The sequence below is a fragment of the Podarcis erhardii genome (genome assembly GCF_964252035.2).
Source record: "Podarcis erhardii genome assembly, chromosome: 8".
NCBI classification, from domain to species: domain Eukaryota; kingdom Metazoa; phylum Chordata; class Lepidosauria; order Squamata; family Lacertidae; genus Podarcis; species Podarcis erhardii.
The window spans coordinates 16,004,659-16,031,214 of record NC_138499.1 but is presented as its reverse complement, the minus strand read 5'-3'; the positions used below and the strand labels follow the sequence as shown (position 1 = coordinate 16,031,214).

The window sequence follows — 26,556 nt, the reverse complement described above, 5'->3', positions numbered from 1 at the left end:
TTGGTGGTGGGACAACAATGAGTGGTCAGAGGGAGAAGAGGGGGCAGATGTCGGAAGCTGAAGAGGCAACAGGGTTTAGTGAGCAGGAAGAGGCTGTGGCAGAAAGCAGTCCAGACTCAGAGGCAGGAGAGGAGAAGGGCCAGAAGACGGAGATGGTATGGCCTGCAATATGAGCAGGCCTGCAATGCTCTGGGACAGCCTTGTAGCTGCCACGAAGTCCTGATGTGCTGGTCCCGGGGGCTAGCCGAGAGGCGAGGTCCGATTCCAGTCCAAGGTTGATGGTGCGGTATAGAGGCTGTCCGTCAAAGCTGTAGCTGGGTCCAAGGTGGGGAGTCAGGTGGGGTCAGGAACTCTGGCAGAAGAGCAGGACAGGGTGCAGGCAGGAACAGGCTAGCAACAGCATTGCTCCCGCAACCTGAGACTGGGGCTGACTGGCTTTTATCTGGCATAGGGCAGCCCCGGTCCACAGGTGACTCACCTCTCCTGGCCTGGAGGTGAGCACTCCTCCTGTGAGAACTTAGTTCCCTCCGCCTCTCTGCCCTGAGCCTCTGCAGCTCAGGAGAGGCTGGAGGGTTACCGGACCCAGAGGCAACCTCAGCTTCCTCTGACGGGGCTGAGAGTGGAGCACCTGAAGGCAATGTGTCCTCCATCACCTCAAGAGCCAAAGCACACTCAGCTGGTGCCTGCACCTGAGGATCCAGCACAGCTGAGGACCCTTCAGGCTCATGCCCCAGCCCCGACTCAGCTGGATCTGGAGGCGGGGACCCCTGTGCAGGCTGGGATTCCTCAGGTTCAGCCTCTGAGTCCGAATCCCAGGCCATCACACCTGAGCCCAGTCCTGATGTAACGCTGCAGTCCCCCAATAAAATAACACAAGGGTGCTCCACCATGTTCAAGACCTCCTCCACCAGCTTAGGCAGGAAAACTATAGGGCAACTACAATGTAGTTCAGTCAAATATTGAGGGGAAGGCCTTTTGAGTTCCTCACTGTAATGCTCAGACTATGGGGCATATTTGGCAGAAGAGGAAAATCCCAGGCCAGGAAGCTCATACCAACAGATCCTGAAGAGCCCTCAGCATCCATCCTCATGATTGCCCATGCTCGCTTGGGCTGGTGGCAATTGTACTTCAGCAACATCTGCAGGGCCAAAGGTTCCCCAGCCTTGCTAGAAATATACAGGGACAGTACAAAAAATGTCTTAGATACCAGTCACCACATTTGCACCTCAGATCATGATGTTTGAACCTCCTGCTATGCTTACCTGCACATGTATATATTACAGCATACACCCACAATGTTTGTCTGTAGCTCTGGAAGTAGTTAACGTAACTTTTGGCAGCTGGGTATCACAAATAATGTGGTAATGAGAAGCTTGTTAACACTTATGTGGAAGAATTATTCCTGGCTGCTGCCGACATTCAAACTCGTTTAATAGACACACTGGAGTGTGTTTATTTGTTTTAACATATGGCAGTGGAAAATTGATTCCGTGTTTCCTCGTGTTTTTATCTTCCATCAGGCCAAGAACCAGTCTCACCATCTGCCAGGCCTACAACAGTCTTTAAGTACTTCAAGTGTGTCTCTGTTGGAGAGTTAAACTTGTGTAACCATCATCTCCCCTTTGCAAGTAACTCCGGTCATTTTAGTTCTGTGAGGGGACCTAGAGATCTCTAGCAGATGATACATTGGCTGAAGCAAGGACAGTTAAGCTGGAATAAAATCAAAATTCTAGGGGCGTTCACACTCAGTATGTGTGTACAGTCATATCCCGGGTTACAGACGCTTCATGTTGCGTTTTTTCAGGTTACGGACTACTGCTGCGGGTTGCGAACACTGTGGGTTGCGAACGTGCATCGCACACATATCACGTTCGCAACCCAAGCATCCACTGTACTTGAATACTTGAGCTGAAACGCTTGTATAGTTATTCACATGAGCGTACACTCTGAGTACCTGTGTACACAGTACCCGAGCTGTGCAACCCAACAAGTGTGTGTTCTTTCACGCAAACACCTGTACATGGGTAGAGACAGCTGTGTTCAGTGTGGTGTGTGAACAAGCCTATTGTCTGCTCTCCTTTTTCCATACTCAGACTGTCCTTGTGTTTTCTTTTTAAAAATTTCCTATTAAGTTCTATATTTGCTGCTGCTTCCATGATCTCCAGACTCCAGAGAGAGAGCTACTTTTTAAATGAAAGGGGGAAAGGGGGGAACAGGGCCTGGAAATTCTCCGAAAGAAGACCTCCACCACATCTGGCCTCCCTGTGGCTCCTGTCTTGTGTATAATTGTGTTTTCCTAGTAGTGTCAGGGGAAGCGGGGACATTGCTCACTTTCCAAAAGAGATGCCAAGAAGGCTCAGGCCTGTGTGGGAGTCTTGCCATCTTCCCTGGAAGGAAGCCTGCTTTTTTAAGGCTAGCATATTTCAAATGGAAAGATGCTTCTTCTGAAGCAATAAGGCAACCCCCCCCCCTTTCCAATGTTGCTCCCCATGCACTGCTAGACCTCTGTTTGATGGTCAGACACTTCCTCATGCAAATTATAACTGAACCATAAGGTGGACATCAAAATAAGGGCCGGCCCTACTATTAGGCAACTGATTTTTTGTGTCGTGAAAGAGCAGGACATTTTTAGTTGTAATAAAATAATGATGATGATGATGTTATATTTTTACTGACAGAGCACGGGAAAAACACTGGTGGGATGTCCTGCTTCAGGTGCCAAAATAACTTGACTATTTTGCTGCCTTGGATATTACATACCTTGACTTTGCCTCAGGTGACAATGTCTCTTGAGCTGGCCCTGAGCCCAAAGTATGCTTACCTGAAAGTTTAACTCCATCCAAATCTATAGGACTTATCAGAGGATGAGAGACTGTGAAATATGACACACACACCCCCCCCATTTTAATACAAAGGACAAAACTCCCTCTCCCACTCTGAAAATCCACCTTGCAACTCCTGTGTCACCTTCATATTGTTTTCACACACACACCAATGTAGCCAAAGCAACTATTGTCTTATCCATATAACACATTCAAAGCACATGGTTTTCCCCAAAGAATGCTGCGAACTGTAGTTTATCCCTCACAGAGCTATGATTCTCAATACCTTTAAGAAACTACAGCTCCCAGGAGTCTTTGAGGGAAAGACAGTGCCTTAAACGTACGATGTTTATGCACTTGAGCAAATATGCAGTCAGCACAGTATATCAGTATAAATTCAGACTTTCTGCAACTGCAGTATAAGCACAAGCTTCTTCTAGTTGTATTGTTTTACAGTGCAATGCTATGGATATCTGCTTGGATATCTGTTCAGTTTAGTGGGTCTTAATTCCAGGCAAGTGATCGTAATATTGCAGTCTAGGACACTAAAATGGCAAACGTCAACCGCAAAAGAATAACATGGCAGGGCATGTGAAATAAGACTGAGTAAACAACATTAAAATTGTTATGGTATGAGGAGAAACTGTATGGGGGCAATATAATAGTTTACATCTCTAGCAATGCTAACATGCACTGACACGAACTTCAGTTTCTCGGGGGGGGGGGCAGAGAGAGGAAGGGAAAGGCACTTTGTACATGCTCTGAGGTAATTCTGTTCTGTTAAAAAGGGGTGTGGCTACAGATAGCAGAGGGAAGTGTTAAATGCAAGTGAGGATACAAGGCCTGTGATACCTTCAAAAGATGTTTATTATTATTATTATTATTATTATTATTATTTAGCTGACACCATTGCTTGCAACTCTGATACGACGGAAGGAGCTTTTCCTTCTCAGCTTGTAATGTTGAGGCAGATGCTATGCAAAGATTTCTCACGCCGTGATATTGTTTGGTTCACAGGCTCAGACTGCATGAAGAAAAGATAATTAAAGATCGGAGACATCACCTGAAGACGTATCCAAACTGCTTCGTTGCCAAAGAACTGATTGACTGGCTGATTGATCACAAAGAGGCCTCTGACAGGGAGACTGCAATTAAACTAGTGCAAAAATTACTGGATCGTAGCGTCATTCACCACGGTGAGTGGAAAGAATCAGCACACCCGAGCCCATAGCCAGAAACTATAGTTTAAGGGTGCAGGCAGGTCTGACCTGGTGATCATCGTGTGTTGTTAGTCAATATGAAAGAACAAAAACCTAAATAATGATTGTGAAGATTGCTTAACTATTATAATAGCATTTATATTTGGAGTGTTTAGCATGCGTTATTTTAGGGCCAAACCAAACATTCCATTATTCACATTATTTTAAGAAATAAAAGCCCTGTTTATTTTGAAGAAAAAGCAGCTGGATTAAATCATATATATATATATATATATATATATATATATATATATAATGTTCTTTATTGAAAAATAAAAAGTATAAAATTATAAGTGAACAAGGTAAAATAAGACAAGACGTGACAAGAATAAAAAAGATAAAATAACACCCATGTAGAAAACATTTTTAAAATAAACATTACATGATTGTTATTGTAGTTACCTTAAACTTAACCTAATACAGTGTTTATAAAAATGAATTCCAAAAATCATTAAATTTGTCCATGACAAGTCTACGTTTGTACATTACTTGTTCATGTGTTGCAAGTTTGTGCATATTTTCTATCCATTTGTTGAAGGGGGTATATATATATACGCGCGCACGCACACACACACACACACACATATATACACATACACAGTATATATATGTGTGTGTGTGTTTAATTACTTAAACCCAGCGCGAGCCAATGTTTTCTTCTCTAGATGATGTTGGACTACAACTCCCATCAGCCTCAGCTAATATTTTCAGGGGTCAGAAATTGAAGCAAATGGCAGTTGAAGCATAGCTGACAACGTTTCCTTTTTTAAAAAAGGAAATTCCTTTATTCCGAATAGGATTCCTTGCAAGAAAAGGGAAAAGTTGACAGCTGGTGAGCCACATGTTGGACACAGATAGAATCCATAGGTCTCTCTTACCCACAGTCTCAAAATCTGAATAAAAATAAGAGACTGAACACTAGTTTGGTAGGAGTACAAGAAAGCAAAAAAGAAAATTTGCAGAAAATTAAAATAAGATGTGTTAATTAACCGAACGACAAGAAAAGAAGCAAAGGGAGCAAAGCAGAGAAAAACAAAAAAAGGGTCATAAGAAATGATGAAAAACATGAAATTGCATAAGGGGGTGTAATGAAGGAAGATAAGAAGGGGTAGAACTCTAAAGATACAGTAATTGAAACTTATAAGACATTTTGAATAAATATTGGACAATGGAGGGAACTGTTAAAGAGAAATATACAGAGATTTAAGTGCATAAAAGAAAATGGAATAAGTGGACAAACAGAGATAGGCTGCAGCTGAGAGATAAAAAGACCAGTAATTGATTGGCCGTGTTCACATGTAACAATAAACTGGGGTTTGTAGCTTATGCTAAATGAAGATCTAGCCACTGCATGCTGCCCACTTCCTTCGACTTCACTCCTCCCCCGGTGTAAGCAGGATAAACAAACTGGGAATTGTGGTTTGTTGCTTCTGAACAAAATGCCATTGGTAAGTCAGCAACAAACTATGGTTTCAGGTTGGCCAGCGATCATGACTCTCTAGATAGCAACGATTCAGGATCTCATCTTTGAACATAAGGGGGGAATTCAAGTTTAGCTCCTCTGGTTTGTTTAGCCTGTGCACACCAAAGTGGGAGCAATTGGGCAAATTGCTTATTCGTCATAAACCACAATAAGCCAGAAACCTATCATTACCTGCGAAAATGGCCATCGATCACAAGATAGAAAGAGAGTCTTCGTAAGTGGTGCAAACCTATGACGGGGCCCTGTTTGTGGATTGCCCTCCCTTCTAAGAAATGGCTGGTGCTGATTCCTATTATTTCACAATGCAAGCTGAAGGTCCACTTGTTCACTTAGGCTTTTGTTTGGTGTTGCAGTTTTAAACAGGAATGAGTGTGACGTTCACATATGAGAGTGCTGGAGGTGAAATAGTTAAACAGGTTACCCAATCAGAACCCAGGGGGGTGGAGTCAGAGGGACTATAAAACCATCTCTGGGAGGGGTGAAGGAGAGAGTTCGTTGGGTGGTTGGTTGGAGTGGGAGTGAATTGGGATAGAGTCTGTGGGTAGGTTGAGTTAGTGTAGCGAAATAAGCTGAGTCAGGAACAGCTAGGAGCTAGGAAGACAAGTAAATATCTGAGAGGTGGTTTAGTGAGTGAGAGCAGGTGGTGAAAGTTATAGGTCTGGATAGGCACCCCATGATTTTAATTGACTGAGACCGTTTATGAAACCACACGCTTGTTAAACTGCAATAAATAAACACAAGTTTATGTTACAATTTAACCCTGACTGGACTCGGTATTTTACCAGGTAAGGCCTGGGTGGTGGCAGCGAGAAATAAAGTGGTGGCACAGGGATCAATAGACGGTGAAACGTCCGGGGACCCTGTGTGATCGCCACAATGAGGATTAGATGTTATTCTGTTTCCGTGTTACGCTGGTTTTAATATGTGTTATTTATTTATTGTAGTATGCTGCTTTGAGTTACCTTTGTGGGGGGAAAGTGACTTATAGGTTTAATAAATAAATAAAGTGGAATAGAACTGGAATTCTTCTCTTTCTCTTTCAGCCTGTAAACTTTGCACAAATTACTATTTGTGGGTTACTGGAGTCAGTGTAGGATCAGGGAGACTTAAACCTAAGTCCCCACTCAACTACAAAGCTCTGTTATCCTTCAGCTTAACTTATCACACAGGGCGCTATGAAGATAAAATGGTGGGGGACACAGAACAATGAAACACCACCCCACGCTCCTTAGAGGAAGGGTGGGGTAAAAATGCAATAAACTATAATCAACAGATTTTTTTTTAAAAAGGTCAGTAATTCCCCCCACCTATAAATGGCTGCTGATAATACAATAAAGTGGGAATACCGTGTAGAGCTTCACAAACTAAGTTTTTTTTTAACGAAGTACAATAAAAGGTCAATCGTTTTTGTGGTTTATCTGAAGCCTGTTTTTTTTGTAAAGCAAAACAATGCTTTAGTATCTGCATTGCTTCCAGATTCATAATGATGATTACTGCAAGTTCTTGATGTGAAGTGTTTACTATTTCTTCTTCTTCTGGGTTTTGCACTTCAGTTTGCGATGAGCATAAGGAATTCAAGGACCTCAAACTTTTCTACCGCTTTCGGAAAGATGATGGAACGTTCCCACTTGACAACGAAGTGAAGGCCTTCATGAGAGGACAGAGGCTCTATGAAAAGTAGGTTGCACACAGAACATTGACAGTGTTAGCTGCTCTTTATCGGCTTGCGTTGATTAACAACTAGAAAAATGGTCTTACATTCGTAGGTTCTTGCTGAAATGCATTATCCTTTGTTAAGAACGCCATCTTCCATCTCCTCAGTTTTCCCAAGAGAAAGGTTATACTGACAGAGATGAGTCCTGAGCATATAATTAAGATTTGAAACAGATGGTTGGATGGAGATTCTGAATATCCTGTCAGATTATATGGGTCAAATAACAGAGGAGTTTGCCACCTGCGACGAGGTCCGTGTCATTTTTGCTCAGATTGAAGGGGTTGTTTGCAGCATGCCTGATTTAGGCGCAAGTACAACATGTGAGCTGACATTTACTGGAAATTGATATGCAAAAGGTGAACAGATTGGTCAATTCATGAGGGGTGTTTTGGTACAACACTAGCATCCAAGAGCAGCACACGTGGCTCTTTCAGGTGCAAGGAACAGAGTGAAATGTGTTTTCATTTGTCTGACGCAGCTAGGGATGAACCAACGTGTCAGCTTTGTTTCCTCTCATTTTCTCGTTTCCACAAACTTAAGTTCTGTCCTCTGTATTACTCTGCAATTTTCCTAAGTCCTCAAGACAACGCACCAGCATTTTAGTGTGAATTTCTCATTAACATGCAGGTTTGTATGGAATTCTGCCTAATATATGCGCTTCTGCAAAACAATTTCCCCTGAAACAAAGCATTTTTCTGTGTTAAAGGTAAAGGGACCCCTGACCATTAGGTCCAGTCGTGGCCGACTCTGGGGTTGCGGCGCTCAGCTCGCTTTATTGGCCGAGGGAGCCGGCGTACAGCTTCCAGGTCATGTGGCCAGCATGACTAAGCCGCTTCTGGCGAACCAGAGCAGCGCACGGAAACACCGTTTACCTTCCCGCTGGAGTGCTACCTATTTATCTACTTGCACTTTGATGTGCTTTCGAACTGCTAGGTTGGCAGGAGCAGGGACCGAGCAACGGGAGCTCACCCCGTCACGGGGATTCGAACTGCCAACCTTCTGATCAGCAAGCCCTAGGCTCTGTGGTTTAACCCACAGCGCCACCCACGTCCTTTCTGTGTTACTCTTACTAATAAACCAAAAGATACCTCAGGTCCCAAACACCGTATATAACCAATTTAAAGGTAAAGGTAAAGGTACCCCTGACCGTTAGGTCCAGTCACAGACAACTCTGGGGTTGTGGCGCTCATCTCACTTTATAGGCTGAGGGAGCCGGCATTTGTCTGCAGACAGTTTTTCTGGGTCATGTGGCCAGCATGACTAAGCCGCTTCTGGCAAACCAGAGCAGCGCACGGAAATGTCGTTTAACTTACCACTGGAGTGGTACCTATTTATCTACTTGCACTCTGACGTGCTTTCCAACTGCTAGATTGGCAGGAGCTGGGACCAAACAACGGAAGCTCACCCTGCCACAGGGATTCGAACTGCCGACCTTCCTATTGGCAAGCCCTAGGCTCTGTGGTTTAGACCACAGCGCCACCCGAGTCCATAACCAACTTAGAAATAGCAAAACAGCGAAGGGCCTTCACTTTGTCCCGATGCCAGGCCCCTCCCCTCAGCTATCCAAGAAGGCCATTTTAGGAAGGTACCATATGAGGAGAGGAAATGCCCTTGTGGCTCAGGGCAACTAGAAACTACAGAACATGTCTTTCTTCCACTGTCAATATTATGCAGACGTACGAGTCAGGTTCTTCCTGCCAATACTACACAAATTCCCTGGACAGACAGAGCAACTCTATACCCGATCTTGCTACTTCAAGATGCAAACCCAGACGTAACATACACAGCAGCCCGATTTTGCGCTGCTATGATGGACATTCACTGAAGAATGGTTTGGGTCACGCGCCTGACTTAAACTGAAGGCTCATACACAAGACCCGTGCCCTCAGAGAGGGAAAATGCATGTGAGAAATGAAAGAAAGTAGGTGCTTTGTAACACTGAGAATCGCATTCCAGAGCTGTCTCAAAAAGTGGTTGGTCTGTCAGATGTCCTCAGGAATCTTACCTAGCATAACAGAAATGGCTAATCTGTGTGATGATGGGCAATATACAAATTTTAATAATAATGATGTTGAGGATGTTTGCCCCTAGTAAGGGACTGTAGGAGATCAGAACAGGGCTTGGGAAATACAGGGGTACCTCGGGTTAAGAACTTAATTCGTTCCAGAGGTCCGTTCTTAACCTGAAACTGTTCTTAACCTGAGGTACCACTTTAGCTAATGGGGCCTCCCGCTGCCGCCGCCACGCGATTTCTGTTCTCATCCTGAAGCAAAGTTCTTAACCCGAGGTACTATTTCTGGGTTAGTGAAGTCTGTAACCTGAAGTGTCTATAACCCAAGGTACCATTGTAGAAGCAAGAAGCTGTGGCCTTTACCAGATGTTGTTGTTGTTTAGTCATGTCCGACTCTTTGTGACCCCATGGACCAGAGCACGTCAGGCACTCCTGTCTTCCACTTCCTCCCGTGGTTTGGTCAAACTCATGCTGGTAGCTTCGATAGCACTGTCCAACCATCTCATCCTCTGTCGTCCCTTTCTTCTTCTGCCCTCAATCTTTCCCAACATCAGGTCTTTTCCAGGGAGTCGTCTCTTCTCATGAGGTGGCCAAAGTATTGGAGCCTCAGCTTCAGGATCTGTCCTTCCAGTGAGCACTCAGGGCTGATTTCCTTAAGACTGTATAGGTTTGATCTTCTTGCAGTCCATGGGACTCTCAAGAGTCTCCTCCAGCACCATAATTCAAAAGCATCCATTCTTCGGCGATCAGCCTTCTTTATGGTCCAGCTCTCACTTCCATACATCGCTACTGGGTGATAGAGTCACCAGATAGGGGATTGTAAATCTTTAGGCACAGAGACAGAAAACAAGTACGGTAGGTCAGTTGTTATTCATCTGGTCACCAGTGGTAAGTAAACATCTTCGCCAGGCCACCAGGTAACAAAGCCATGATCAATTGGATGTAAGCTAGCTGTCAGGTTTAGCACTTCTCCCACACAAGACATGGAACACTGGCAGTTTAAGTAGCCGAGGTTTATTTCTCAATAACAGGTTTATAGCAGTCCAAGCTTCCACAACACATCCTTCACTGTTGGAGTCAGTTGACTCGACTGACTTCTGACCCCTCCCAAGGCCAGATATACGCCATGTCCTTTCCCACCTTCTTCTCTAATCGCTTGCTCCGCCTCCTACTTCTTGGCGACTCAGGTGCAGCCAATTCCTCTGGAGATTCCTCTCTGCTGGGCATGTCCCTGACAATGGCTGTATTTTTCAGGTGGTTTCTGTTCTTTCAGGTAGTTGACACACAACAGATGGTAAACAAATAAGTGGGCTAGTAAAACACTGAGAAGGATAGTGACTTTTTGGATATATGTGTGAGGCAGTCAGAATAGTCGGGTTGCTGTTGTTTTTATTTTGTTTTCATTCTGATTATGTATTTTGTGGTTTTATGTTCTGATTTTATTCCGTGAACTGCCCTGAGACCTGCGGGTATAGGGTGGTATAGAAATTCAATGAATAATATAATAAGAAGAGCACGAGGAAACTGCGATAATGGTTCCTCAGTTCAAGTAGGATTGATGTGCTTTTTGTTTGTTTGTTTGTTTGTTTGTTTGTTTGTTTGTTTGTTTTAAATTTCCCTTCTTTTTGTGTTTGTCTTCTTGTTCCGTTTGTTTGCAGTAGCCAGTGAAACAAATTTCCCTTGCTTTTCAAATGTCAAACACAGCAAATGGAAGGACATGCTGTGTTTTCGATACACTTCCCTAATGCCATAGAAGAATGTTTTCATAAACAGAGGGAAATTGCAAGGCTTAATGGTTGTGGTTAAAGTTAGATGTTCCAACTTGGAACTCAGCCTAAAAGAGATGGGAAAGATGCTCTCTGCCCCAGTGCTAAAAGGCAGAAAGATCCTTCAGATTCTCCCTTCCCCACCTACTTCAAATAACAGTGTTCTAAATAGTGCATGGCGACCACAGAAATTTTTAATGTAAAGGAAGGCCTGTGTGTTCTCCATAGGTTTTAAGACAAGCCAAATTCTACAGCAAGGAAACGTGTTTTCTGCGCTCAGAATAAATGCACACATGTTATGTTAGCATTAATTTCATTCATATGAACTAATATTGAATTCATATTCAATAAACTAATATTGAATTCATATTCAATAAACTGAAAATTGAAACAAATATCTGTTTCAATGTGAATTACCAGTAACTCAGTCCAACCACTGATTTTTCTAGCCCATTAACTGGTATCCCAAGGTCTAAGTAAGACGTTTTTCCTATGCTATGTGGGCCCTTTTAAAAAAGGAGATTAAACCTTTACTGTTGTTTAGTCGTCTAGTCATGTCCGACTCTTCGTGACCCCATGGACCTGAGCACGCCAGGCACTCCTGTCTTCCACTGCCTCCCGCAGTTTGGTCAAACTCATAAGATCGAACCTACAACCTTGCATATGTTGTAAACTGCCCTGTGGTCTTTCTTTTTTGAAGGGCAGTCCTGTTTACGAACGATTTAGTTTACAAACTCTGCAAAACCGGAAGTAGTGTCCCGGTTTGAGAACTTTACTTTGGTCTAAGAACGGAATCCGACCAGTGGAAGGGCACCGGTGGCGGGAGGCCTCATTAGGGAAAGTGCACCTCGGTTTAAGAACAGTTTCGGTTTAAGAACGAACTTCCGGAACGGATTAAGTTCGTAAACCGAGGTACCACTGTATATGCATTTTAAAACGAGAGTAAATAATAATAAAATAGTGGAAAACCAGCTCAGGTTTAGTCTTTGAGTGCCAGTAAATACTGTGATAGTGTGTGACTTTAATATAATTTTCTGTTTCAGTTAGTTTATTCCCTTTCCACACAGACCCCCAGGACTGCAAACTACCCAGATGCAAGTTATACACCCATGCGTAGTCATTACATTCTCTGTTTTTGTGGCAGTCAACTTTCTTTTGGTTGTTGTTCTATGCCCTGCCTGGTGTTGTGAGGCTTTAAAGTCTACATTGGATGAAACAGTCATTAGGGAATAACTGTGTGTTAAAAGGGGAAGTAGACAGGATGACTTAACAGGCTTTTCCATTTGAAAGATTCCCATGATGCTGTTTTATCATCTGAGACTGTACAAAATCTGCTTACTAACAGCACTTTTAAATCCACTTTGTCAGGCTACCTGCAATCACTTTGTTAAGGCAGATAAAGCAGAGCTGTCTAACACACAAAAATCCCATGTATCTCCTGTTATATGTTAGAGCTGTGGCTGCAGGTGGCCTTCAGCCTAATTTCATGCAGACCCTTGCAGGTGGTCAGTTCAGTTCAGATTTGTGTGAGCTATGCCGTCAGCACCCATTAATGCCACCCACCACTACTGGATCGTGACCCCCAAGCAAACTTTTAATGTGGGTCAAGAGTGCTTCATAACAAGAAGGTTTCCCACTCCTGCTCTAGAATGACCAAAAATTAAAAGCAGAATGGAGATGGGATCCTGCTTGATTTCTAATTATTGGGATCACTGGGGGGTGGGAACAGGTTTTGTGCAGTACTGAAACATACACCGATGGTCTCCAAGTGTATACCCTTTGACTTCCTACAAAAGTCTTAACTAGGTCTCAACTAGGGCCAGGGCCTTTTCAGTACTGGCCCCGACTTGGTGGAACGCTCTGTCGCAAGAGACTAGGGCCCTGCTGGACTTGATATCTTTCCACAGGGCCTGCAAGACAGAGCTGTTCCGCCTGGCCTTTGGTTTGGACTCAGTCTGACCCTTATGTTTTCCCTCCCCTTACGGTTTTGATCCATGGGCTACTTTTAAAATGAGGCTGCATTTTAAATTGCATTTTAACCTGTACTTTAAATTGTCCCCCCCCCCCCATTAAGTTTTTATTGTAATTTTACTGGTGTTAGCCACCCTGAGCCTGGCTCTGGCTGGGGAGGGCGGGGTATAAATTATTATTATTATTATTATTATTATTATTATTATTATTATTAAAATAAGTGATTTCTTGCCATTCACCCCTATGTGCATGAAATGTGAGGTGAAAAGCACTGCATTTGGAGGGCCAATTTAACGGTAAGGGCAAACCTGCCCCCCTCCCTGCCACATACTGACACTTACAAGAATTCCCATGGGAAATGCAACAGGTCTATCTGTGCTCCAAGCACAACACAATGGCCATCCAGCCTTACAGATAGATGCAAGCCCTCCCTACCCACCCACCCCTGCAAAACTGAACATAAAAGAGAGCGTGTGTTCTAACATTGCACGTATCTCTTAAAACTGCTTATAGAACCTGTTAGGTGGTTTGCTCAGGATCAAGATCAAGGCAGGCGGAGAGGGGGAACTGAAGCCTTTCCCTCTTCCATTCCACTTTCAGTGAGAGTCAACACTCCAAAACTGCTGTTGCTGTGAATACCAATGGGATGTGTTTAACATTGTTTATCGTTTGATAGACACACACATGTGAACACACACACACACACACACACACACACACATGTTTACCATTGATGGGCATATTTCTACCAATTTTGATTACAGGGCTCATTTGCACAGTGGGCTTGTGTCTGGACAATGAAATCTCCCTGTTGCACCTTGTTTTTGATTTCCTGTTACCATGGCGAGACCATGCATGCTTGAGTAGCTAAAAATTAAACTCTGTTTAAACTCTTTGTCCGCTGTTTGGATGTGTCCCCTGTGTGGATAAAACACAGTCAAAACAAGATAGCTTTTGATAATGTTTATTGGATTTACACATCACTCTCCAGTTTGCCCCCTGGCAAGATCCTTGTTTTTCCTCCCCTTTTCTAAAACCCAGAACATTTTGTCCCTGCCAGAAATTAAGGAGGCATTAGCTATCATCGCATGCAGATGCGTAGCTTCCGAGAGTTTGTGTCTGTGTGCGAAGTACATGAATTACATGGGGTAAACAACCTGGATACATGATGCAAGCAGCTAACTAGATTTGCTCAGTAAAGAGGTTTCAAATCACAATTGATCGTGCTAGCTTTCTGGCCTCAGTTTAGCTTCTCCCCTGAACAGGGACTGTTGAAAGGTGTAATTATTAGACCCCAGCTTCCTCCTGCTGATGGAATAAGAAGGAGAACCGGGGAATCTTGAGGTTACAAAATCAGATAGCAAGCAGGGTCACGTCCATAGGGGGAAGGTAGCTAGTTGTAAGGAGGCCTTAAAGGTAAAGGTAAAGGGACCCCTGACCATTAGGTCCAGTCGTGACCGACTGTGGGGTTGTGGTGCTCATCTCGCTTTACTGGCCGAGGGAGCCGGCGTACAGCGTACAGGTCATGTGGCCAGCATGACCAAGCCGCTTCTGGCAAACCAGAGCAGTGCACGGAAATACCGTTTACCTTCCCGCTGGAGCGGTACCAATTTATCTACTTGCACTTTGACATGCTTTCGAATTTCTAGGTTGGCAGGAGCAGGGACCGAGCAATGGGAGCTCACCCCATCGCGGGGATTCAAACCACTGACCTTCTGATCGGCAAGTCCTAGGCTCTGTGGTTTAACCCACAGTGCCACCCGCGACCCCTAAGGAGACCTTACCACCCTCAAATAACAACATGGCAAGCATAGGGGGAGTGTAGCTGCTGAAAGCCTTCTGGACCATTTGGGCTCCATTTCAGGATCTAAACCCTTTTCACCAAATGAAACCAATCCCCTAAAATCAGCTGTGATACACATAGGGGCTTAAAAATGGCAAGATTGACATTAATGAATAAAGTTAAACTAATTTATTTCCAGAAAAATATAAGCATCCTTTGGTTAAGAGTATTAAAACCAAGACACACAATATATTTTAGGAGCTTCTCTCTCCCTCTCCCTCTCCCTATCTCTCTATCTCTCTGCCTATCTCTCTCTCTCTCTCTCTCTCTCTCTCTCTCTCTCTCTCTGTGTGTGTGTGTGTGTGTGTGTGTGTGTGTGTTGGAGGGGATTCATACTACAGTATATGAGACTTTATAGGTCAAAAACAGAACTTTTGTTTTGCTCAAAATTTCCCCAATCAGCAGATTCCTTACAAATATTGCCATTCATTTATGTTTGGATTATCCTTTTTTTCTAGGCCCTATTTTGAAAACTAAATTAAAAGGAACCATTCCCATTGCATCCCATAGACTGAAAGTTAATAAGATGCAATCCCAAGAAATGAGAACTTATATTTTTATTGGAAGGAAGGATGGGGTTTTTCTCCCCAAAAATAACCTCAGACATTTCTGAGGTTCAGTTTCAGATCAATTATTTATTCTTTCTGCTGTAATCTTTCTAGCAATGCATATACACGTGTTTTTGATATTAAACTTCCAGGATTAGTGTATAATCCAGTATCCTACTGTTTCCACTCAAATGGGCATGAAATCAGCTATTTTATATTACGAGGGATCACCATCTTCAGTTTTGCATTTCATTGCTGAGATATTTTTTTAATGTACTGTACATGTGGATTCTTAGCCTATAATGAATTTCCATAGATTTTGAACAAAACCTTCTTCTTTGAAAAATTTATATTACTCTAGATACTGAAAGTTGATAGAGACCAACTGCTATGTCCATTCAAATATAGGGGGTTGGACTAAAAGACCCTTTGGGTCCCTTCCAACTCAACAATTCTCTGATTTTATGGAATGTTCTGCTGCCACTACATGCAGCTGAAACTGGTGCAGTCCACAGGAAGGTTTGATTCTAGTGCCTCTATAAACTGGCTCACTGAAGATTTCTGCCCCGTGTGTATGGTGATTTAACACTGATATGAGAAAAGAATATTTTCATGTCTGGGGTTTATCAGGTTCGTTTTGATACGCATCTCTAGTGTTGCAACACAACTGGCTCAAGCTATTCCTTGTCACCAACTTTGGCATTTCATTGATGATCTTGCACAGGTCCCTGGAACACAGGTCCGTGGAAAGCCAGTGTGGTGTAGTGGTTAAGAGCGGTAGACTTGTAATCTGGTGAACCGGGTTCGCTTCCCCGCTCCTCCACATGCAGCTGCTGGGTGACCTTGGGCTAGTCACACTTCTCTGAAGTCTCTCAGCCCCACTCACCTCACAGAGTGTTTGTTGTGGGGGAGGAAGGGAAAGGAGAATGTTAGCTGGTTTGAGACTCCTTCGGGTAGTGATAAAGTGGGATATCAAATCCAAACTCCTCTTCTTCTTCTTCACAACAGACATGACTGCAGAAGTGTCCTCTGGGGATATGCCTTAAATCCCCGCTGCAGACTTAGCATTCGCCCACACTTCCACTTGTTCTGCCACTTCCCCCCGGGAAAAGCCACTGTTTACGGCTGAATCAGTTTTTTCTGCAGTTGGATGTTTGTTCTGACAGGTTTTCCAGGGGAAAGCAGCCAAAAAACCATTCAGATCCATGCCTAGAAAGCACGGGGCAAGCAGAAAACCTCCCGGACCTGTCTTTCTAGGCTTGGGACAAGCCAAAATTGTGCATGAGCTCTTAAACCGCTTCGTTCCTATTTCATTTGCTTTGTTTTGAGTTTTATTTAGTTATTAACATTCTTATGTTACATTGGTAAACATTATCATATTACTTCACAAGGCTTATTATAATATAATTTTCAGCATGTATACAAAGTTTATATACCTAAAGAAAAGAAACAAGGACAAAAAACTATTCCAAAATTAAATATGTACCAACACTTTGGGCTTCCTGTCTATCCTGTTGTATATTCCATTTTTACAAATGAAAGTACTCTTATTATTGTATATTTCTTTACATTTTATCTAATACATTCCTATATCAATATGTACCCTTGGTTTTATTTCTCAACTCAGTCTCTCTCCAACATCAATCGAATGCTAGCATAGATAGCACACCTTTACTATATTTTTGAACATATATCTTATATCTACCCCACTTTTTCATAATTTTTTGTTTTGAATTGCCTCTCAGGCTATTTGTCAACTGCGCCATTTCAGCAAATTCTTGTAGCTTGTTATGCCAGTCCATTATTGTCATTTGAAGTTGTCTGGCAAGTTTTCTGCAAGTGGCAGTTGTCCAGCAAGCCCATAAACAATTTTTTGGAAGAAGTCATGGTGGTTAAAGTGGCATAAAACCAGCATACGTCCGGGGTCCCAGAGTCTTTGTTCCGACGTTCCTGCTCTTTAGCTGATCTCTTCTGGATTCCTGATGTGGAAGTCCTGTGAGGTCCCTGCTGCCACCAACAATCCCCACTTGGCAGTTTTCCAGATTCCTTTCATGTGCCTGTCCATTGCAGCCATTAGCATCTCTTTTGTTCTTCCTGGCCACACCAAGCAGCCGGGCATGTTATTTATAGACTCCTCAAAGAACTATTAACAAAGAATTCCCACTCAGAGTCAACAAAACCGGGATAAGAGCTGCTTAGAAAAAGCCTTAGCTTAATGTCTATTGGCTTTAGAGAGAACAGGATGTGATCGAAGGTATCATCTCTAAAATGTTGTCCGTACCATTTCTATTATTCTGTATCAGCAGTCAAGAACTAACGTCTTGCATTTGAACGGAAAAGGGCTTGTCAAATGATTATTGCATCTGATTCGCTTTTTATTGATGCTGTCAGGGAAGTATTTTAGCTCAAGCTTCATTTTCTCCTGATAAATTCTATTAAAATAAAAACACTTAGTACCATTAGGTAAAGGTAAAGGGACCCCTAACCATTAGGTCCAGTCGTGACCGACTCTGGGGTTGCAGCGCTCATCTCGCTTTATTGGCTGAGGGAGCTGGCGTACAGTTTCCGGGTCATGTGGCCAGCATGACTAAGCCTCTTCTGGCGAACCAGAGCAGCGCACGGAAACGCCGTTTACCTTCCCGCCGGAGTGGTACCTATTTATCTACTTGCACTTTGACGTGCTTTCCAACTGGTAGGTTGGCAGGAGCAGAGACCGAGCAATGGGAGCTCACCCCGTTGTGGGGATTCAAACCGCTGACCTTCTGATCGGCAAGTCCTAGGCTCTGTGGTTTAACCCACAGCGCCACCCGCGTCCCTCTTGGTACCATTAGAATTATAAAAATGCCTACAGCAGAGCTTGTTCCATTCACAGGATTTTGCCCCTTTCACAAACAGAAGAAGTACTTCTGTTTAGCCATTAGTGAACCTTAAAGGAATCTGGAAAATCGTCAAGTGCGAATGGTGCAAGCCTGTTATTTCACGTTGTAGGCCAGGAAGAGAAGAACTCAGGAGAAAGGAACAAGTGAACTTATTCTATAGTTCACGTAACACGAAGTTTCAGATGAGTTCATTGACCTATTACTTGGTTAACAAAACTGTCAGTTCCCACCCGCCACTGAAACAACTGACATAGGTCTAATTTTAGCTTTCACTGTGGAATTAATATGTTGCAAGCTTTCTCCACTGAGTTCCTGGTCATATATTTCATAAGGAAGTTGGGTAGATAAGCCTGATTTATCAAACTTGCAAGGCAGTTAAGAGGAACATTTTTAAGGAGACTGTAGCAATACAGTTATAGATCGACTGTTTAATGTGATGGATGTGCTGTCTCATGTCTTCCACCACCAATATGCCGCAGACCACCTGTATGAATCTTGCAGAGCACTGGCATCTTTCCTAGCCCTACAGGGAGATCCTGGGATTGATCCTGGAAGGTTTCAAATGCAAAGCAGATAGATGCTTTGGTTTGGATGATGAGGGGCCCTTGCAGGGAAGAACTGGGAGCTGTGTTTGGACAAAAACATCCTTGTTTCATTACTATATGGCTCAGTCTGCTCAGATGCTGCTGATTGCATTCAGGACCTTTTGCATACAAAGCATGTCCTCACCCTCTGATCTATGTGTAAAAATGTAAAGGGACCCCTGACCATTAGGTCTAGTCGTGACCGACTCTGGGGTTGCGGCGCTCATCTCACTTTATTGGCTGAGGGAGCTGGCGTACAGTTTCCGGGTCATGTGGCCAGCATGACTAAGCCGCTTCTGGCGAACCAGAGCAGCGCACGGAAACGCCGTTTACCTTCCTGCCAGAGCGGTTCCTATTTATCTACTTCCACTTTGACGTGCTTTTGAACTGCTAGGTTGGCAGGAGCAGGGACCAAGCAACGGGAGCTCACCCCGTCATGGGGATTCGAACCGCTGACCTTCTGATTCAAAGTGCAAGTAGATAAATAGGTACCACTCTGGCGGGAAGGTAAACGGCATTTCCGTGCGCTGCTCTGGTTCGCCAGAAGCGGCTTAGTCATGCTGGCCACGTGACCCGGAAACTGTACGCCGGCTCCTTTCTTAAATGCTCTCAACTGGAAGCAACCACTTGTGTTACTTACAATGTTCTTGCTCCATCCTTGGGTAAACCTGGACGAAGGTGGAATTAAAAGACATTTCTGCAGTTTCACCTTCACGTGCTCACGTTTCCTCTCCCTCCCTTCTTTCGTCGCAGGTTGATGAATACCGAAAATGCACTTTTACAAGCCAGGGAAGAGGAAGGAATAAAATATGAACGCACTTTCATGGCATCTCAGCTGATTGACTGGTTGATCCAGGAAGGAGAGGCCACCACAAGGCCTGAAGCTGAACAACTTGGTCGCAGGCTGCTGGAGCACGGAATTATACAGCATGGTGAGAAATGTTCCTTGCTTTAGAGAGCTCTGTCTAGATGTGAAGGATCTCATAAGGTGGTTGCATGGTTTAATATGGACTACTTAACCCTACATATTTTTAAGTGGTGGGCATATATATATTGTGAATGCTCCTCACTTTTGCAATCCCAGACAGGCAGCAAAACAGAAAGTTATATTAAGTAACTATACTTAGTAGTTAGTGGTCAGCTTGGTGGGTCACAATTTGTGTAGATCTGGCATCATTAGATTGGTCATTTTGACCCATGTCCTATTGAGCAGCTTATATTTCTTTTTCTGAGAAGAGTATATCCTTCTTTCTTTTTTCAGCTGTACCCAAGAAGGGTTTGGTTGTGGTGGTTTCTCCTCCTTTTGGAAAACCTGTGATTCAAAGTTCAGCACAAGCTGCCAACTGTGAGAGCCCAAAGTTGGAAAAGTTAGTTGCGACCTGAGTCCAGTTTAAAACATCGACAAAGGACTTGGGCTGTGTACACATCGCCAGCTCAGAACACAGCAAGGTTTTCCTTTTTCTAAATTTTGATTAAAGCTGGGCAAGCCCATCATAATGCAGTATTTCATAAGGAGTGACAGGGCAGATACAGGGCAGATAGGGATTGTGGCTGATGTCAGGTGTGCACTGCTTTCCAAACCAGCGGTGGGAGTGCATTGAATGCAGAAAAACCAGGAGTGTGTATGCAACCTTAGTGCTCATCCACACTCTGCATTTGTTGTGCATAGAAAGCAGGGGTCCAAGCAGTTTTCCCCTTGCCCTGCTCCTTTCCAAGGAAGAACCCACTCTTTAGCGATATATCGGAACAAATGTTAATCCGGGGGGAAACCCAAGTTGCTCTTTGGTCTGATTGAGCACTAAAGAGTGACTTTCTCCAGGGGAAAGCAGAAGGGCAAGACAAACTGTGGATACGCCCTTAGTCTTGACTGTCTTTTAAGTCCAGTTGATTTTAAAAGCTTCAAACTGTGAGAGTAGCAAAAATTAGTTACATCTTAAGTCCAATTCTGCCTGGCTGTTGCCAGCAGAAGGTAATTTTCAGGGGAGAGTTGGGTAGTGTAGGGCTTGGGCCACATCATCCATCATTTCTTATTGTCCTGTATTTACTTGTAGCGATCTGCTCACTCCTTCTTCTCCCTTGGCAATGCCAACCCTCAAAGGGATTGAATTACAACTGGCTCTGAGGGTTTTCGCTTTGGTTTTTTAATTTTACTGCTCTTCAACTTGGGCTGGAAATAACGCAATGAATGACTTTTTGCCAACTTACATCATAGTTGTGCAATTAATCTTGCTGCCATAGAGTAATTTATAGGGTGCCAGCTGCTAAGGGCACAGCGCACAAGTAAAATGTACTCCCTTGGCCTCTGAAGTGGCAAGAACATGCTATAGGCAAGGACTGGGAGATAAAAGGAAGAGGTAGAACAGGGTGAAGATAAGATAATGCAGAGAGAGAGAGAGAGAGAGAGGCCACTCCAAGTTCTTATTCTGCCACATCACACAGACAGATATACCTCAATTGGATACTGGTTCAGCCATCAGCCTTGGCCCCTTCAGGCCCCCATCTGCTTCAGGCAGGCTGTCCATCTTTTACAAAATGAAAGTATCACAGCACCACTTTTACCAGCTTTCTCTAGACAGTAGATTCTCCTCATTCTAACTGGATTCTGCAGACCCTCCTGCCACCTTTGGTAAGAATTTGCACTAGAGCTTTGGAGGGGGAAAGTATGTGGCTGATGTTCAATTAGGTTTCACTCAGACCTACTGAAATGAATGGACCTAGCTTAGTTGGGCTTAATGATTTTAATGGGCCTACCCTTGAGTAAAACATAGTTGAATATCACCCAGAGACTTTACGCAGCAGTGAAACTGTCTCTTCCACTTCCTTCTCCTTCTGCCCTCAATCTTTCCCAGCATCAGGGTCTTTTCCAGGGAGTCTTCTCTTCTCATGAGGTGGCCAAAGTACTGGAGCCTCAGCTCCACGATCTGCCTTTCCAGTGAGCACTCAGGGCTGATTTCCTTCAGAATGGATAGGTTTGATCTTCTTGCAGTCCATGGGACTCTCAAGAGTCTCCTCCAGCACCATAGTTCAAAAGCATCAATTCTGCAGCAATCAGCCTTCTTTATGGTCCAGCTCTCACTTCCATACATCACTACCGGGAAAACCATGGCTTTAACTATACGGACCTTTGTTGGCAAGGTGATGTCTCTACTTTTTAAGATGCTGTCTACATTTGTCATTGCTTTTCTCCCAAGAAGCAGGCGTCTTTTAATTTCGTGGCTGCTGCATTTGTCATTAAAAAGCTAAAGCAGGCCAAAGATCTTTTGTTAAAGTTCAAAGTCTGTTATGAGTTAAACCATCCTCTGCAGTCAGAAGAAAGCACCTCTGAGTTCAATGGAACTGCTGCCCAGCTAATTCTGAGCAGGACTGAGCCAGGAGTGTCTCTTCCAATATCTGCCAGCCCTGTTTGTCCTGTCAACAAGCTGTCCCTTTTCCTGCCAGATTCTTTGTGTCAATTGAACACATACCTTTTCCATTGGGCCTTTGAGAGGTCAAGGATGTGTGAAGCCCAATTTAGTCTTCTGTGCTGTAATTGTTATGGCTGAAATTTCAATACATTATTGAAGGCTTTTTTTTAAAAAAAGATTTTAATAATTGCGCGATTGCAAGTTGTGTTTTATTCGAATGTTTTCTTTGGATGTGCTTGAATCCTATGGGATGATGGTGATTAAAAATTAAAACAAGCAAACAAACAAAAAATGGAACAGGGCTGCAACCCAGGTTTCCCCGATCAAATCAAAAACATGCCAACGCACCACCTGAAAACAAGCAACTTCCTCCCACTGGCAACCATAATTTTTGGCCGGCTACCAAGGGCACTGATGGGCTAATCCAACAGTGTTCTGACCCAGTCATGCAAGATTTCCCCTGGGGAACTGAAACACATTGGAATTGCAGCCAGAGGAAATGTATGCAACTCCCTTGTTCCTGTTTAATGTTAGAAATGGAGTGTTCTTATTGACTTTCCAAGAATTTAGGATGAAAAGGACTGGTGTAAAATCTGATTAAAGCCCAGAGAGGCTAAGCTCTTTATTTATAATACTTTGCCAGTAGGAGATTTGGTTTAAAGACTTAGTTTCTATAGATTTCATTGTGTTTCACCCGAGTTAGAAACGATATTGGTTACACTCAGCTGAGATGGAATGATTATGGATTTTAGATGTAGCAAACAAAAATAACATCTGTTTTGACTGCATCTGTACTTATACTGAAACTAGCATAGCTAAAAAATTAGAAATCTTCCCTTCTCACCTCCCTCCATCCTGTTTCCAAATTGCAAGCTAACTTTGAAATAACAACAGCTGCCTGCTTTTCACGTTGTCTGTTTATTGCAATCTTTATAGAGTCTGCTCAGTTTGCAAGTAAATACCATGGATCCGCTGGCAAGTTTCCTCTGCTCTCCAAGGGCCAAGCCATTCTTTGTGACTTCTATGTCAGCATTGTCAATACAGTTTCAATTAACACTAATTGGCATTCTGCTGTAGCCTGGCAAGAGCTGAATGAGATATTTGGCTGACGATTGAGTGTAGGATAAAATACCTTTGTGCCTCATTGGTTGTCTTTATAAACTGCTGTCACCGTTTATAATAGAACTCGACTACCCTTATTGCTGAATAAGCACAAAGAATAATGACATGCAGTTTCCTTCTCTAGTTAATTTATTGTCATAGAAAAGGGCCTGACTGTCAACTTTAGTTCAAATTCTAGCATTGAGGCAAGAGCTTTCATATCTAAATGCCTGTCTGAATAATAATAAATGTTTTGTGTTTCTATAACGCTTTTGAGTGTGCAAAGCATTTCATGTGTATTACTTTGTCATAACCTTTACAACAACCCTTGCAGTACTATTATCCCAGTTTTGCAGGTACACTAGGTGAGACTGAGGGGACAGACATCTGTGGAGCTGATGGCAGAGACAAGGTTCCAACCAGAATTTTAGGTTAACCACTATGTTACACCAGCTCCCTCTCTAACCAGAACCTTCTGTTTCCTCTTGAACTTCTGTCTGAAAATGCCACCCCTTTCTGGCAATGCTCTGTGCCTTAAGTTGGTCCTGGTCTTTCCCAATTTGGTAAACTTGAGATGTATGCATACCATGTACTGAATGACTGCATGCAGAGCTTGGCTACAGGAATTGTTGGAAGGAAACGTGCAAGGCACCATCCAATGGTCTTAGGGACTCCACCCTGGATTTGTGTAGGCCTTTTCTTCTCCCAAAGATCTCCTGCAAGGCAGCAGAGATTTAGGACCAGAGTTTCCCTTCTTGTAGATGGGTTACCTTCCCAGCTTGATGAGCCCCATCTGCTTCTCACTTCCCTCTGCAGCCCATGCAGAAACTTCCTTCTTGACCATTGGACCCACTACTGGTCTTGTCCACTCAATGCGCTAGAGCCTGTCTTTGTATGCAGGGGAAGTCTCTAACTCACCAAAAAGGTTTGAGACCCATTGGCTGCCCTCACTTGGTTTAGTTTGGCCAGTCAAAGCCATTCCCAGGGTGTAGCCACTGTCTCATGCTGACAGCCCCACTATACATCTGCATATAATCCCACCCTGGGATCTATATCTTGGTATGACACTAGACTGTTATGGAATGCAGCATGAGCATTTTAGAAATGTAGACTAGCTAAAGATCTATCACCTTCGCTGAGACTGGGTAGCAATGCCCCTTCCCCTAATATGTCAGCTACCTTCAGAAGGGAGAGGAGTGGTACAGGCTGTGTCTCTCCCATGGTAGAATGGATGACAAAAGTAAAAGCATCTGTAGACACAGTTGCAATTGGGACAAACTGTTCCTTGCCTTTAGAGATTGAACTGTCCTCTGTCATAGAATTGGAAGGTCCCTCAAAAGTAGTCTATTCTAACTGCCTACCTCTACAGGAAGTTCAACAAACGCCGGTTCCCTCAGCCTGAAAGTGAGATGGGTGCCACAACCCCATAGCCTTTGACTGGACTTAACCATCCAGGGGTCCTTTACCTTTTCACCTTTACTACCAAAGCATAGATGATAGGTGGCCATTCACTCTCTGCTTAAAATAATCTAACAAAAATAGGCCACCACCTTCCAAGGTGGTCCATTCCATTGCTGAACCACTCATATCTTCAGAAAGCTCTTCCTAATGTTTCGTCTGGATCCTTTTTCTTGTAATTTGAACCCATTGGTTTAAGTCCAACCCCCTGGAACAACCAAAAGTCTCTTTTCTTGAGCCCAGTAAAACATGATGAAATGTTAGGAGAGTGGGATATAATATTGGGAATTGGCTTGGATAGAAAGATAGTTGAACACCAGTAACTGAACGTCTGGATTTTTAATGACAGGGTAGATGTTCTGAATTGATGCTACCATTAAAGCACATTAACAGATGCCAGATTAGCTCTGAAGACCAAAAAGCCTTTGGAAGGAATGGGGGGAAAGCTCTCTGCAATATCATATGTTTTTGTCTTGCAGTATTTATTCTCCACTGGGAGGAAAATTGGAAGGGAAGCCCTTCTGCTATTGTACTTAGTGGGTCAGTGTGTGACACATCAGGGTTATGCAGAGATGAAAGGTGCACATTTAACGTGAAAATCAGGTCATCAATCTCTAGGAAATATGGGTAGGGCAGAAAAACACAGGATTTTGCAAATGCAAAAGAAATGAGTATTTTTTTTATTTTCAAAAATTGGTCACTATCCTAAAGCATTTATAGAAGATTCATGCGCCAAATGTTCAAAAGATGAGGAGTTAAAGATTTGGAAATCTGTGGTGTTTTCCATAATGACAGTGATTTCTTCAAAATCTTTTTTATTCAGTTCTTGGAAGATTCTTGGAAGTGAATGTAGGAAAATAAAGCGGACTTTATTCAGATATTTTCTTTGTGAGCTGGGCCAAGCTTGAAAATAATGTAGCTGGCGAAAGTGGATATTCAGTGCACGTGGTGGGTGGGGGGAATCAGACTTAGGAGACAGCTAGCCTTATGTTCTCTACCACTGAGTTTGGTTTTTACTTACAGTGCTGAAGCTCTGTTTCACTCTCACCCACTCACCCCCGCAGTTATCACTGCATATATTTAAAACCATGAGATCACCTGCTTTCTACATAATGAAGTCAGACACCATCCATGGTGTAATTAGAATCTAGGAACCAGGAAATGAATTGCTACAAAATGTAACATCCTCTGCAATTTTAATTTTAAAACTATTCAGCTTAATGAAGGCCTTGGGGGGGAATTGGAAAGCACACCTGGTGGGGCGAGCCAATAAAGTTGCCACTGAAATAAACCAGAAAGCTGAAATAAAGCAGGCTGAGATGGAATCTCTTTAATAACAATAATTGCAGAAGCGAAGTTGAAGAAGCGAATGACAGGAAGCGCGGCAATTTGTCATTTTGTCAGCGCTTGGAATAATGAAATTTTGGCATATCAGGAGCTCCCTTAAAGAGGGCATGTATTGCGGTAAGACCTGGAAAACTGACACCCTGTGTTGTGGGTGGGTACGATTGGTCAGCCACAACAACCAATTGGTAGGTTCCTCAAAACTGGGTGCAATCTGGCCAATGGGATGCAGCCCAAACAGTTCGAGGGACCTATTTATACCCATGCATGTGACCCAGAGCTTCCTCTTTTGGTGCGTGCATTCGGAATACCCACCCACCTCTCCCTACTTTTAGGACTTGTGCGCTTGACCTTGCTATGCCATCATGT

At 43.4% G+C, this 26,556-nt stretch overlaps 1 protein-coding gene across 2 annotated transcripts in view; it reads left to right on the top strand.

Moving 5' to 3' along the window:
- Positions 1–26,556, top strand: part of DEPTOR (DEP domain containing MTOR interacting protein) — a 63,266-nt gene that overhangs the window by 10,951 nt on the left and 25,759 nt on the right. For both annotated transcript variants that reach the window (XM_081874529.1, XM_081874528.1), the window contains exons 3-5: positions 3,840–4,018; positions 7,118–7,241; positions 19,634–19,812. In XM_081874529.1, coding sequence (XP_081730655.1) covers positions 3,840–4,018; positions 7,118–7,241; positions 19,634–19,812 — 482 coding nt within the window. The remainder of the gene's footprint in view (positions 1–3,839; positions 4,019–7,117; positions 7,242–19,633; positions 19,813–26,556) is intronic.